Here is a 15202-nt window from a genome sequence, read left to right on the forward strand (position 1 = left end):
AACTGGCTGGGCTGTGGGAAGGGTTAAGAAGCAGGCAGTGTCTGAAGTGTGAACAGAGAGCACCTTTCCTAGGTGAGACTTCCTGGTGGTTGCGAGGGACTCTCAGGAATGAAGGATTCGAGGCTTAGCGCCCGGCCTACACGCTGTCTAACTCGAGGGAGCGCTGTTTAGTGTGGTGCCCCATGGAGCTCTCTCTGGCCGGCAGACATTTTGCTGGGAGGAGAGAGCACTCCTCCTGGAGTGGGGGCATTTGTGTACAGAGACACACTGACCACACAGGGATTGCCATATAGTATCGTCAGCCTCGTGTGTGTGTGTGCACGCGTGCTCTCGTAAGTTTCTTTTTAAAATTATTTTGCCTGGAATTCAGGGTCCAAGCACTTTTGTCCACCAATGTGGGGGTAACAGGGGGTGCCTGAGCCCTGGGTAAGGTAGCATTCCACTCACTCAGGTGCCCTGCCCTGGGGCCCACACACTAGTGTGAGGAAGAGAGAGAGCATGAGCCTGATACACAGTAGGCACTCAATAACATTTTGTTGACTTAATGAATGAGGAACCTTTCTCCTCTCAGCCACTCTCTCTGTGAGGGAGGGGTAAACCTCACTCTCCAACTCTCCAGTTTGGAATGTTGCCTGGGGATAGAAAACAAAACAAAACAAAACAAAACATTTTAGCTAGAGGAGAAGAAGGACACTGAATCCTTATTTCTCAGCAATTTTTACAGATAGAAAGTTACTTCCTTGGCTTAGGGAACCCCAAAGGATATTATTAGGATTGGGTTATGCCATGGCCTAGAAAACGATAAAGCATTTGGGATGGGAAAAATCCATTAAAAAAATCAAACCAAGGAATTATCCCTGAAATTAGCTGTGTGTGGGGAAGTTTCTGGAACAGTCATGTCTGTACTGCTAGGACCGGGCTCTGGGGTCCTTGGTGGTGTCCCTGCTACCCCAAGGGGAGGTCCTGAGAATTAAACCCTGGAACAAGGTGCAACTCCGCAGAATTTCCTTTAATCCTCACTGCCACACTAAGTGGGAAGGAGGCCTCGCTCCCATTTTACAGATGCAGAAGGTGGGTTCAGAAAGGTGAAGAGATGGAATCCGGGCAGTCCTCCTGCCTCGTGGCGGCATCATACCCTCCAGGGCCTGAGACTCCTCTGAGAGTGGAAAGCTGGACCACAAGTTTCCTAAGGCCTCTCTGAGCCTAAGGATGGGCTGTTCAGACCCTGCACTGTGGCCAGCCCAGGGGCACAGTGAAGGAGTGGGGTGGAGGGCTGCGAGTGGCCAGGCTCCATCCACCTCAAGCCCTGGCTTTTTTCTTTAGAGAGAGGACAAAGGACAACCAGGAATAGGCCCAGCAATGTCTGGATGGGCACAGAAGTGCAGAGACTCTGAGATGGGTGGGAGGAGGGAGTGGCAGCGAGAGTAGGGGAGAGGTGGGCTCAGAGCGGGAGGGGGAAGAAACAGAGAGCTTTGGGGGTGGAGGGCGAGCAGGCGGGGGACTGGCAGTTGGAGACGCACTCTAGGACCAGCTCCTGGTGGCATCCTCCAAGGGGGCCCACACCAGCCTCCTTTTCCACCTTATCTCCTCTGCCCCACCACCACTCCCACAGGCCAAGGCCAAGCCCCACCTGGACCCCTCCTACTCCCCTGCCTCTGCCCTTTCTGGGAGCCTGCTCTGCCCAACCTTGGAGGGTTCCACGGGGGCCTCCTGGCCTTGAATCCAACTTTGGACTCTCCCAGTCTTGGGGATAACATCGTGGGGATCTTGGGGACTCAGATTCCTTTGGCCCCCCTGCCTGGAATGTTTCCCATTCCCTCAGGGCTTCTCCCCTTCCTCCCCCCCTGCATTTTGTCTGGCTTCATGGGAGGACAAAGCCTGTACAAGACAAGGGCCAGATACCTGGAGATGGAGGTACCTTGCCTGGTATGTGAGAGGTACTCTTGGGCTTTCCCTCTCCCCCAGACAGGCCCCCCAGAATCACAAAGCATGGATAGCTAGGGTCACATGCCATCAGGCCATGTTTTTAGAGCCCTGTTTCTGCTCTCTGCAGGTCCTAGTCTGTTTATACCAAACACAGTAGTGGGGGGTGGGCGCAGGGGGCTAGGGCTGCCTGTGTACAGTGACAACAGAGTTCTGAGCATGGGGAAGGAAGCCGTCCCCCAGACAGACTGTATTTGTCCATAAACACAGTTTGCCTCATGCCCCAAGGCAGAGGAGAGACAAAGAAACCAGCCCACTGGAGCTCCTCTCCTTCTATTGCCCTGGGAGTGGGCACTCCCAGGCACACCCTCCTCCTCCCCACAGGTGGGGTCTCCCTCCCAGTGCACCCTCTGAGTTGTTTCCACAGCAAGCTGGACTATGTTCTGTAAACTCCAGTCCCCTAGCCTGGCAGCCCCCAGTGAAAGGACAGGTGTCCTGCCATCACTGCACGTGTGTGTGTGTGTGTGTGTGTGTGTGTGTGCGCGTGCAAGCACGCGCAGTAGGGGAGAGGAGGGAGGCCAGTGGGGAGCAAAGGCCCTTTGTAGGTCCATGTGATGCTGTGTGTCTGCCTGTCCTGTCCCCTGGAGTGGACAGGCTCCTCTCAGGGGGTCATGTGAGGGGTCCAGGACCATGGTTTCCAGGACTCTGCACAGCTTGCGGATCTGGAGCCCATCTTGAAGACTGAGTATGCCCCCTCATTGTCCCTGGGCCTCTTGGGGAAGGCGGGGGAGTGCACATTCATCCTCGTGACTTTGTTTTGCTGCACCACCATCTCCCCTTCAAGTTAATGATTGGTGGGGAGCCCTGGGGACGTCATTTCTTGAGCCCCCCCAGCTTGGGCTGCCTCATGGGTCTCGACTTTCCTAAAGGCCTGGGTGCTCAGCTAGTGAGAGGCCCTGGGCCTTGCTCCACCCTTTATGCATATGTTTCTGTGTATAAAGGCTGAGGCCCCAGGTGGACGGCCCAGTGGGTCCAGCCCAACCCAGTGCAGAGCTCTCTGTCACACAGCTGGCCCTGCTCCCTTTCCAAGATGCTGTTTTGGCACAACCAGCCGGAGCACCTGTGGCCCAGTCCTGGGGAACTGTACCCTGGACCTCCAAGCAGCCTGCTCAGGTAAGGGCCAGATCCCTTTCCCCCAGCCCCCACGCAGGCCCTGGTCTGAGTTGAGGTGGACATGGTAGGGCCATCTGTTTCAAGCGGGTGGGCTTCGTGCTCTGGGTGCCTTTTGGGGTTGGGAAGTGGTCAAATGTACCTGGAGTTTAGGGGGTCCCGGGATGTCTCAAACACCCTGACCACCTACCCCACAGGACACTTTTTTGGGACATTTACTGGGTGTCAGGCAAGCCCTGAGGCTGCACGCAGGTAATTGATGGCAGATGTTTGCAGATGTTTAGCAGTATCTGGGATTTGCATCTTAGGGGAGGTCTCCCCGAGGCCAGAGGAGCTGAATGGGGGCCCCTTAGGCCCTGGCTGCTGCTGGGGTTCCTGCCACAGGAAACTGTAGGCTCCCTGGAGGGAGGAGCTGGCAGAGAGTGGAAGCCTCTCAAGGGATGGGGTGGACAGGGCAGAAAGCTGGCGGTGCCCTCCTCTCCCTGGCAGGGAGTCCCTGCCCTTGCCCTACCTGAAGCAGGAAGAGCTGCCCAACATCCCCGGCACGGAGCCTCCCTGCCCTGCATTCCAATATGTGCTCTGTGCAGCCACCTCGCCGGCCATGAAGCAGCAAGAGGAGACCCTCACCTACCTGAACCAGGGTTCGCTGGGCCTGGGGAAGGAAAGGGACTTGGGAGGCTGGGCCCAGGGTGGGCTGGGGGTGGCAAGCACCATCTCTGCCCCTCAGAATGAGGCTCACACACCCTCTTCATCTCTCCCTAGGCCAGTCCTATGAGGTGCGGATGCTCTGGAACCCCAAGCTGGGTGATGCCACCCAGTGCCCCCAGGTGCTGAAGGTAGGTGCATCCCCTCCCAGAACCGGCAAGGGCTGGTTATAGCTGTCCCTCTGGGAGGGAAGCCAATGTCATCACTGTGATGTCATTGTCAAGTAGAACCCTCTTAAGTCCACTTTTGTGTGTGTGTGTGTGAGGAAGACCAGCCCTGAGCTAACATCTGATGCCAATCTTCCTCTTTTTGCTGAGGAAGATTGGCCCTGGGCTAGCATCCGTGCCCATCCTCCTCTACTTTATATGGGACGCCGCCACAGCATGGCTTGACAAGTGATGCCTCGGTGTGCACCCGGGATCCGAACCTGCAAACCCCTGGCCGCCGAAGCGGAGCGTGCGCGCTTAACTGCTGCGCCACCGGGCTGGCCCCTCAAGTCCACTTGTTAATTTGACCTTCACAACAGCTCAGTAGGGCGCAGGAATTGTTGAGGAAACAGGCACAGAGAGGTTAAGTCTTTTCTCAAGGACACAGAGCCAGTAAGTAGCAGAACCAGGATTTAGAAGTACATTTACATAGCATTATTCAACAAATGATTTCTTCTCTCAAAAAAATTGTTTATTTAGCTCCCATTCTTTGCCAGAAACTATTCTATGGGCTAGAGATTCAGCAGTAAAGAAATAGGTAGTTCCCTCCCTTAGGGGGCTTGCGTTCTACTGAGACGAACATGTAATTACACAAATTACATGCAATTACAAATTGATTTACAGATTACAAATTGATAAGTGCTGCAAAGAAAAGACATGGGTAGAGTGACTAAGAGTGGGAAGGGATTAACTCCCCCATTTTACAGATGAGGAAACTGAGGCTCAGGGTCTCTAGGTTAGTTCCCCAGTTTCACAGCTTGTGAGTGGCAGGTGGGCATCTGGACATGGATCTAGTGATTCTAAGTCCTTATGCCCCCTCGGGGTGGGAAGCAAGGTGGGGGAGAGGGTGGGGTTGGCCTACCCTAGGTATGGAAATTGGTTCCCAAATGCTCGGGCACCCTCTGACCTGTGACCCGTGCCCTCCTGTACCTGCAGAGCGTGGTGCGTGTGGTGTTCCACGACCGGCGCCTGCAGTACACGGAGCAGCAGCAACTGGCAGGGTGGAGATGGAGCCGGCCTGGGGACCGCATCCTGGACATTGGTGAGTGGGGAGGGACCAGGGACCCTTTAGGGCCACCTTCTGGCTTGGAAGCCCTTGTGGGTGAGGAGGGTTGAGACTTGCTCCCTGTCTGCCACCCTGTGCCTGCAGATGTGCCCCTGTCCATGGGGGTGATAGAACCCCAAGTCCTGCCCTCACAGCTCAACATAGTGGAGTTTCATTGGGACCCAACCAAGAGGACCTCCCTCTTCCTACAGGTGAGTCTGAAGCTGGGACTGGGAGGAGGCTGGAGGTCAGATGGGGGTGGCAGCAGCCTCGGTGGGAAAGGAAGGTGAGTGTGGGTGGGGGTGAGTGGACAATAAGAATGTATCACTACCAGAAAGCACCTTCAGGAAAAAAATATGGATAAATGTTTATCGAATCTCACCATAGAGCAAGACTTGTGAAACACTAAGCAGTGGAAGAAACTGCCAAACGCAGGACAGAACATGGTTTCATAAAAAGTAATGGTCTGCAATACGTAGGCAAAATTAAAAGGAGACATCAAATGGGAAAAATAATTGCCATATATGACATATAGTGTGTTATATCCTAAATATATAGAAAGTTCTTACATATCAATAAGAAAAAATACATGAAACCTCAATAGAAAAGTGGGAAAAGGATATGAGACAATTTATAAAGAAGGATACAAATTGTCAGTAAATGTAGACAGTTCAACCTCATAAAATGCTAATTAAAATTACATACATAGACTTTTAAAGACTTTTAAAAGACTTTTAAAAAACTATTAATGGTAAGGTTTGGAGAAACAGACACCCTCAGATCCTGAGAATGCAAATTGGTGCACCCATTCTGTAGGTAGGGTGGCACCTGGGAAAAACATTAAATTAATGTCATACTCTTTTACCCAGTAGTTCCACTTTAAGAAATTTATCCTATAGCAGTGTTTAATACGTACACATAGATATATTTACCAGCTATTCATGGCAGCACTGTTTTTGAAGGATTTTAAACAACCAAAATGCCCATCGGAAGAGGATTGACTTTGAAATAAGTTTTAGTACAGGCTTACGATGGAAATTGTGTAGCCGTTAAAATGATTCCTCTGAGGGGCCTGCCTGGCGCCGCAAGTGGTTGAGTGGGTGCACTCTGCTGCGGCGGCCCAGGGTTTGCCAGTCTGGATTCCAGGCGCGCACCCACGCACCACTTGTTGGGCCATGCTGTGGCGGCATCCCATATAAAGTAGAGGAAGATGGGCACCGATGTTAGCTGCGGGCCAGTCTTCTTCAGCAAAAAAGAAGAGGATTGGCATCGGATGTTAGCTGAGGGCTGGTCTTCTTCACAAACAAAACAAAACAAAATGATTCCTCTGAGAAATATTTACTGACAAGAGAACTGCTTTCCTATAAACAAAGAAAAGGCAGAAGACAAACTTGTATTTAAAGTTTGATTTCTATTTTGTAAAAATAAAAAAGTGTGTGTATACACAAGTCTTTTTTTTTTTTTTTTCTCCCTTGCCCAGAGAAAAGATAGGAAGAGACCACACTGGAACGTTAACAGTGCGATCGCTGAGAAGTAGAGAGATGGGAGAGGCCTATATTCGTCTTCATATTTTTTTGACGATCTCCACATTTTCTATGTTGAATAGATTTCCCTTTATAATCAAACAATATTGCCAAAAGTCACCTGAAAGTCCCTTTTATGAGTGCCTGCCATGGTGTAAGCAGCTGGACTAGGAGTCAGGCCAGTGTGGCACAATTTCAGTTCCACCACTTCTTAGCGTGGACCTTGCCCAGGTCACATAATCTCTGTGAGCCTTAGTTTCCCCACCTATAAAGTTAGCCCCTTGAACTGTTCTTCACAGGATTGTGGGAGGGCTGTAGTGGGCAGTGGGTGTGAACAGAGGGGAAGACCCTACCTGCCCTTGGAATCCTGGGGCCAGGCAGAACACAGGCTGCAGGCTGTGTGAGGTGGGGCCAGGAAAGTTTCCTGGGGTAGACTGCCAGATTTAGCAAATAAAATACAGGACACTCAGTTAAATTTGAATTATATATATATACATATATATATATATATATATATGTATTTTACTATAAGTATGTCCCATGCAATACTTGGGACACACTTACACTAAAAAATTATTTATCTGAAATTCAAATTTAACTGAGCACACTGTATTTTGACTGGCAGTCCTACGCCGGAAGGGGACGTCTTGGCGCAGATGTGCGCAGGGAGAGCTTTCCAGGTAGAGGATTCTCAGGAGAACTCTGCAGGTGTGTTGGGGGTCGTGATCAGGCTGACTAGGTGGGTCAGTGGGCTCGTTGATGGGTAAGAGAGTGCAGCCATGCAGAAAGGCTTGACTTGGCTCTTTAAGGTGCTCCCACGCCAGGGTCAGGAACTTTGCTTCTCATCCCATAACCATGGGGAGCCATGGAAGGATTTCCAACAAGGGAAAGAACCTGACAAAGTGACGCTTAAAAATAGACACTGGTTGGGGATGGAAAGTTGCTGTGGTAAGGGCTGACAGGTGACAGGCAGGTAAGAGGTTTTAGGTGGAATCTCTTGAATGTGAGTGGGACCTGGAGTCACCCTGCTTTCTCTTTGCTTCTTCACCTCAGGTTCACTGCATCAGCACTGAGTTCACACCTCGGAAAAAGGGTGGAGAGAAAGGCGTTCCCTTCCGCCTCCAGATCGACACTTTCAAGCCCAGTGACAAGGAGCTTCCGCCCGAGCACCTGCATTCGGCTGGCTGCCTCATCAAGGTGTTCAAGGTACAGGCAGAACCAGGGCCCCTTTCACCTCCCTCTGAGGGCTGTCACCTTGCCTTGCTGTCTGTGCGGATTCTGGCCCTGCTTTGCCGTGGACGCTCAGCCTGCGATCCTCATCTCTGGGACTGTTTCCTTCTCTGTACACGGAGGGATGGGACTTGATCTCCTTCTTAGACTCCCTTCTGTAACGAGAAGTGGGCAGATAAAGAGGGGGCCTTTCCTTGTTTCCTTGTCACCCTCCTGTAGCCCAAAGGAGCTGACCGGAAACTGAAAACTGACTGGGAGAAGATTGAGAAACAGCCTCTGCATGAGAGACACAAGTATCAGGTCGCCTGTGAGAGCACGGTCTTCGTGGAGGTGTGTGTGTTGGGGCGGTGGAAGCAGGAGGGGAGGTTTAGAGAAAAGATCCTCACCGTACACATGGGGAAATTGAGGCCTCAAGGACTGTGACTGCTCCAGGAACATCACAGCCCCCCAGTGATGCCACTGGTTTTCTACAAGGATAAACTACACTGTCGTTCAAGACTTCCAGGAGCTGATACCTTCCAGGCTGCCTCTCCTGTGCCCTGCTATCCCTGCCACCTCACTTCTGCTCCCTCTGCCTGGAGCACCTCCCTTCCTGCGGCTGCTTCTGGCTAGGTCTTCCAGGAAGCCTTCCCCAACTATCCCAGACAGATCTGCAGGCTAGTTTACTTTCTTCCTTTGTGTGGAAACTTTGTCTATGTGTCAGGGACTCCTCCTAGGGCAGGGACCAAGTCTGGCCCAAGGCAGGTCTCTTGTCAGCTCTTAAGATACAGATGGAGGGGGGTGAGCCAACAGCCACCATTGCACTCGGACTGTCCAGGCCAACCTTGCTGTTTGTTTACCCACAGTGTCCACGGTGGCCAGAGCCCAGTGCAGAGCCCCACTCGCCTCTCAGCCCTCAGGCTCTGACATCCCCCTACTCCTGCAAGCTCCTGTCCCCGGAGAGGTGAGGCGGGATAAGCACCTCCCATCAGCTCTTCCGGGTGAGAGTGAAGGGAAGAGCTCCTCAGCCCTGGCATCGGGGGAGGGACAGGGTTGAGCGTGTGGCTGGGGCGGGTGAAGAGGCTCAGCCAGGCGCCTTCTGGGGAATATGTGGGATGCACCCAGCAAGCTCCGCATCCCAGGGCAGGCCTGGGGAATAGTGGTGAGGCGGGAGACTGGCTGCACTGCTCCGCAGAGCCCCTGACTCTCTACACCCTCCCAGACTCTGCTCCTCACCACCATTCGCCTTGGACACCTTGGGGGGCAGCCCAGCTGAAGTGAGTCTTCCCTTTCCAACCCTCTCAACCCACTATCCCAAAGCCTTCTTCTCAGCGGCTTCATCTCGCTCTCCAGAATAGGGTGGCCCTGCCCCCTGGTGGACAGATGCAGTATGGCCACAAATCGCAAAACTGTTCCTGATAGGATTGGGCACTTCCCGTAGGCAGGATGAGCCTCTCCTCTCAGACTTGGGGTCCCGAGGGCAGGGGCTGTGTTTCCCCTCCCCTTTGTTCTCAGTCCATAGGTCCATGGTATTACCTGGATCGCCTTTTTTATGCCTCAGGATCTGAACCCTGGAGCCTCCATCCTAGAGACGCAGCAGTGGTTGCATCGACACCGGTTCTCCAGCTATTGCCGGATGCTGGCCAATTTCACTGGTGAGGCTCAGGTCTGGCAGGGACAAAACCTGTAGGGGACTGAGGGCAGGACAGTCAGGCAGGAAGCCTGTCTCTGTCCTGGCTTGCTGTGTGCCCTTCAACTAACTTTTATTTAGGGCTGAAAGTTGCCAGGCACTATGCTTGCTAGGCTCTCTTTTCATGTATTGTCCTATATAATTTATACACTACCCCTTGAGGACAGGGCTCAGAAAGGTTAAATAACTTGCCCAAGGATACAAAGCTAGCAAGCAGCAGAGCTGAGATTTGAATCTAAGTCTGACTCCCATGTCTGGACATACTAGGGCTATTCGTAGACTAATATTGGACGGTGTTCCTTGCCACCCTTGATCCCAGGCCTCTTTCCCTAATCTGGCCCTGTCTGACCCTGCAGGCACTGATCTGCTGAAGCTTACGCGCCAGGACCTTATCCAGATCTGCGGGGCTGCCGATGGGATCCGCCTTTTCAATACTCTTAGAGACAGGTGCTGGGCACTGCCAACTAGGGTCCCCTTCCCACTGTAGTGGCACTTACCAACTCAGCTAGCAGTGGTGTTTCATAGGATGTTCAAGCTGGAAGGCACCTAAAAGACCACTTAGTTCCACTGCCTCTTTTTACAGAGGAAGAAACTCAGGCCCAAGAAGGACAGTGACCTGCCTGAGGTCAGAGCAAGGCTGGCAGGGCTGGGCTAAAAAGTTAGGCTCCTGTGATCTCTTCTTTCTGTGGCCATCCCATCTGCATCACTTAATTTCTGGGGACAGAGATCGATTTTCCTCATCTTCTCTCCCCCTAGGTCCAACTTGCATTAAATGTCTAAGAAATGCTTGGTGACCTCTCTCCCTAGAGACTTGGGAGGAGGCGGGGACTCTCCCAGGTGGCTTATGGTGGCTATAAGTGGGAGCTGTTAGTTCAGGTATGAAGGGCTGATACATAGACTGTTTTCCTGGCCCAGGCCCATCCGTCATCGGCTGACTTTATATGTGGCTCAGGAGGCCTCTAGGCAAGAGAACGAGGTTCCTGAGAACCCCGACTCAGGTGAGGTTCTAGCCTCTCTCTCCAGAAGACAAGAAATTCAGGTGTGGCTGCATGAAACCTCTTCTGGCCTCGGGAGAGGGTGATGCTCCACCATTCCTCGGACCCGGGATGCCCTCCTTGGCATTCCCCTGTCTTCCATGACCAGATTAGTCCTCTCCTTCCAGGATGTCTCCCTGGGTTTACTCCACCATGTTCTACTCCCTAACCCCATCTGATTTTGTCATTCTATTAGTATGAGGGATCAGAACATTATAATTGTTATTGTATTTGGGTTTCAGTCATTCATATATAGGTGTCCCATCTCCTCTTTAAACTGGGGGCTCCCCTCAGTGTGAGGTCTCCCCAAAGGTGAAGACTAAGTGGATTTATAAGCTGTTCCTTCTTTACTCCTTCTCCTCCCACCCCTGCCCCTCCCCATGAGGCTGTCACTTTGCCCCCTCCTTCCTCCTGATCTCTGCCTCTCTGCTGCCCACACCCCCAGGCTTTTACCAAGAAATCTCTCTGAATGAACTCAGTGCTGTGGAGCTGATGGGGAAACTGGCGGAGCGCTTGGCTCTCCCAGCCAATCAGATCCACCGCCTTTTCCACCAGGGCCCTGGGGGCATCCTCATTCTCCTCAGTGACCAGGTAAATGGGCAGCGGTGCCCTGCAAGGCCCCACAAAGGCCTTGATCACTCATCCACCTCAGGCCCAGTTTCCCTCTCCCTGCCCTAGCTTATTCTGTTTGGCTCTAAGAACAGAACTGCCTTAGTGACCCCTTCTCCCTTGCAGGTGGTTCAGAATCTTAAGGATGAATCATACTTTGTGGCTGTGGTGAAGAAAGGTAGGGGTTTTAGAAGAACTGTGTTTGGCAGGACCTAGAAAGGGTAAGATTGTATTTATATCGTCTCAATGAGATTAAAAGGTTTCTTGAAGGTGCGAGTGTGTGTTGGGGGAAAGAGGGGAGCAGTGTCCCAATCAACTGGTAAACATTTGCTGAAGGCCAGCTTTGTTTGTGTGAAAGGGACAGAGACTCAGATAGCTAAAAGATTGCTATTTATTGCTCAGGAAAAACGTGACTGAGTAAATGCATTTTCATGAGAGAAAAAATGCCGCAGTTTCAATGTCAGGCAGTTTATTAGAGGGTAAGGTAAGCTGCCCCCACCCCCACCCCCACCCCCCAAATCATACAGGGCAGAAGGGCAGGTGCGTGCTGGATGTTCCCTGGCACAGAGCACCTCCGACTTGTGGGTCTGGTTATTCAGATGCCTGCTAAGCTATATAGCACACAGGGAGGTTTCCTAAAGAGGTTTATTCCAGGTGGGCTTGGAAGAACACTTGGGTGTGGCAGATGTAGTGCAGGCAGCTTGGAGGTTTGGGAGCAGCCCAGTAGTGGTCGTTGGTGCCTCATCCCAATGGTGCCCTTTTTACTGCTTTCAGTGCAGAATCCAGATGGCTACTACCTGGTTCTGACCTAGGCCCAGGGGCACCCTGCTGCAAGGAGACCAGTGCCAGCCTGGTTCTCTGGAGCCCTGTGTTCACCAGAAGCCTTGTTAAAATCCTCGGCTGCTTCACTGGGCTCCAGCTGAAGAGCCCAACTGTCATGTGTCCTACCCGTGGGGAGGAGGCAAGCAGCCCCCAGGCTCACATTTCTTTCTGCTCAGCAGCAACAGTTGTTGGAACCCAGGACACAGCCCCCTAAGCTGAACTGAGATGGCCAAAGCTGTGAGGAAAAAAGCCTGGTGATACGGATAAGGAGCTTCTGCCCCAACAGTGCTGCTGAAAACTGAGTGCTTTAATTCGTATTTAAAATTTTATTCAGCCCTTCCTGTTTCTAAATTAAAAGTTATTTTTAAAAGACATATATTTAACATGTCGTTCAATTTTCTTGGTGTTATGGTCCTTCTGGGGAAACGTCTTCCGCTTAAACTATAAAGTAGGGCAAGGGATGGAGTCTGGGACAGAGAAATAAATAAATCTGGCTGGATTTTTTTTTCAATTAGTTTGGGCAAAAACGAATCACTAAAGCCTTCAAAAGACCATTCAACTATCAATCACTGCACTTATTTAAAACTTCAGCTCTAGAGATTTGGGAAATACTATAGCTATTCTTGAACCCTGAGACTATGGGGCTTTATTTAAAATATGTAGTTGAATTTATTAATCTTTTAATTTTTAGGTCTTAAATCTTTCCCTACATTAAGGTCATAAATATAATTTCCTATGCATATTTTTCAAAGTTTAAATTTTAATTTTGCATTTCACTTTTAGGTCTGTAATCCACCTGAAACTGATTTTTTTTGTGCATCTCTTTTTCCATGTAGAAAACCAATTTTATATTAAATCAAGTGCTTTTAAAAAAGGTAAGTGATATTGGGTCATATCTTATTGTGCTCATTTCTTTTCATCCCCTTCCTTCAAAATTTTATTATGAAAAATTTCAAACATGTTGAAAAGGGAAAACCCATAAAAATGGAGTGGAAGACAGGCCAAGGTGGCCTCTTTAAACTATCTGCTTAATTTCTTATTAATCATTTACCTCAGTTATCATTTACTGATCATCTTTGGTCTTAAAACCAGGTGGCGGGGCCAGCCTGGTGGCGCAAGCAATTAAGTGCGCGCTCTGCTGCGGCTGCCTGGGGTTCGCCGGTTCGGATCCCAGGCGCGCACCAATGCACCGCTTGTTAAGCCATGCTGTGGTGGTGTCCCATATAAAGTAGAGGTAGATGGGCACGAATGTTAGCCCAGGGCCAGTCTTCTTCAGCAAAAAAAAGGAGGATTGGCATTGGATGTTAGCTCAGGGCTGGTCTTTCTCACAAAAAAAAAAAAACAGGTGGCCTCTGGCTAGGGAGGGTAGGGAGGAGGAAGGCTCTAAACACTTACATGAATTAATTAACAATGAATGGGGGAAAGGGAAGTTCGCTTATCCTTTGAAGTTCAAAGATCTAGAAAGTGCCTCCCCCATTGTCCAAGGCTGACTCAATATGGACAACTGCACTATTGGAAGGGACTATGTTGGCCCCAGATGCCCAGTCCAGACCAGGCCTTGATCTCATGCAGGATCAGTGGATTTCAAGTGGGGCCTGCGATTCCACAGGGCTCTCCAGGGTGTTTCATGGCAGGGTAGACAACTGAGATTTCAATTTAGGGTGCTGATTTGGCTCCACTGCTCATCTCCACCAAAAGGATAGGGGCCCTGTTGCATTAACCTTTGTGTATCTCTCAGTCTAGAGCTTCTAGCACAGACTACATACTGAAATATTTGTTGAAAGGAAGGGAATAAAAGCCCGTAACATGTGTTTACCATGTGCATTATTTATCTCTTTTAATCTCCACAACTCTGAAGTAGGTACTGTTATGCCCACCTTACCAAAGAATAACGGAGACAGAAGGGTTAACTGGCTGAGATCAGAAGGGTGGGCAGAAGTCAGGCAATCTGAGTTCGGAGCCTGTGTGTTTAATCATCACACCACTCCATCCTCTCTCTCTCCCTAGTCCACATAAGGGCAATGCTCTGCACAGGGAAGGGACTCAGGTTGAACTGTCAGTATCAAATTAGTTAAAGCAAAGGTGTTTAGAAACTGACTTATGCCTTCCATTTCTTTTAAGAGACAAGTGGAGTTCAGGGTATTAAATAAAGGTTAATAAAGAGCTATTAAATAGAGGCTATTAAATAATTAATAAATAGAGAGTACTAATTAAAGGATATTTAAAAAATATAAAGATGCCAAAAAGAAGCCCCATCATTCAGCCTCAGGAGCCTTTGTAGTTCTAGGGTTCAAAGAAGTTAAGAATCACAGCTCCAAGTAAGGCTATTTCTGCAGCAAAACGAAAAGTCTTCACAGCTTATTTCCTTTAATTACATCATAAAACAAATTAGAACATACAGGAAACAATAATAGTTACATAACAATTTACTTTATATATTTATATATAAAAAACATATTTTTTTTAGTCCAAAGATTTTAAAGCAAAAGGAATCCTCTACTGCCACCTTGGATTTTATTTATTTTAAATAACCCTCCCTCCCCCCATCCTCAAGCGCCAAAAGTATTGAGTGGAAACACAGTCACTTGGACAGCTAATGGAACCTGGTGTTAAGCCACCATGTAGGGAACTGTGTCAGTCCCAGCGACTGGCTAAGCCTTGGGGTAGGCCTGGTGGAGAAACAAGTAAGCAGCAGCTCCCACACACTGAAGCACTCCAGGGTAGGCCGAATGGCTGGGGAAGGCTTAGGCCAGACAGCGATGTCTGGGATCAGACCCTGCCAGTCAACGTCCTCTGCATTTTATCTTCTAAAGGGAGTGGGGTGGGGTGGTGCAGAGATGAAACAGCCAGGTTGAAGATAAACATTTCTCTCATAGCACCCCTCACCCACCCATCTCTGTCCCCAAGCAGGGTCTAACAGGCAAGAGTAGTCCTCACAGTCCTCAGAGCCCTGCACGGACCACATTTGTCAGGTCTGTGCCCTCAGGGTCACTGGAAGGTGGGCAAAGGTGAGGAGAGCAGTTGGGAAATGCGAGGCAGGTTACTGGGAAACAATTTCCAGGAGGAAAAAGGAGGTGGACAGAGTGGGAGGCATGTGAAGGTTCAGTCACACAAATGGAATGGAGAAAGGCAAAATTAAGAAGGCCTTTCTTCCCATACACTAACCCTTCGGACTGGGCAGTTACAGATCCTCAGGGGCCAGCTCTGAGAGCTGCAGCACGGTGAGAAAAGACACAAGTAGCTTTCGATGAGCCCCTCCCATGGAT

The 15202-nt window shown here is 50.3% G+C and overlaps 1 protein-coding gene across 1 annotated transcript; it reads left to right on the forward strand.

Moving 5' to 3' along the window:
* Positions 1–2943: 2943 nt before the first annotated feature.
* LOC131417420 (transcription factor CP2-like protein 1) lies at positions 2944–12314 on the forward strand. The gene is made up of 15 exons (XM_058560852.1): positions 2944–3096; positions 3583–3734; positions 3856–3929; positions 4941–5046; positions 5155–5261; positions 7626–7778; positions 8022–8132; positions 8648–8745; positions 9004–9058; positions 9343–9436; positions 9828–9918; positions 10387–10469; positions 10951–11096; positions 11241–11292; positions 11889–12314. The coding sequence occupies exons 1-15, from the start codon at positions 3014–3016 to the stop codon at positions 11924–11926; spliced, it is 1443 nt and encodes a 480-aa protein (XP_058416835.1). The 5' UTR covers positions 2944–3013; the 3' UTR covers positions 11927–12314.
* Positions 12315–15202: the final 2888 nt, after the last annotated feature.

Source organism: Diceros bicornis, chromosome 18 (genome assembly GCF_020826845.1).
Source record: "Diceros bicornis minor isolate mBicDic1 chromosome 18, mDicBic1.mat.cur, whole genome shotgun sequence".
NCBI classification, from domain to species: Eukaryota; Metazoa; Chordata; class Mammalia; order Perissodactyla; family Rhinocerotidae; genus Diceros; species Diceros bicornis.

Excerpts from the sequence above, each read along its gene's own strand:
- LOC131417420 (XM_058560852.1), top strand. The coding sequence starts at position 3,014 with ATGCTGTTTTGGCACAACCAGCCGGAGCACCTGTGGCCCAGTCCTGGG. Across the intron at positions 3,097-3,582 it reads CCTCCAAGCAGCCTGCTCAG|GGAGTCCCTGCCCTTGCCCT; the intron begins GTAAGGGCCAGA and ends TCTCCCTGGCAG. Across the intron at positions 8,746-9,003 it reads AAGCTCCTGTCCCCGGAGAG|ACTCTGCTCCTCACCACCAT; the intron begins GTGAGGCGGGAT and ends ACACCCTCCCAG.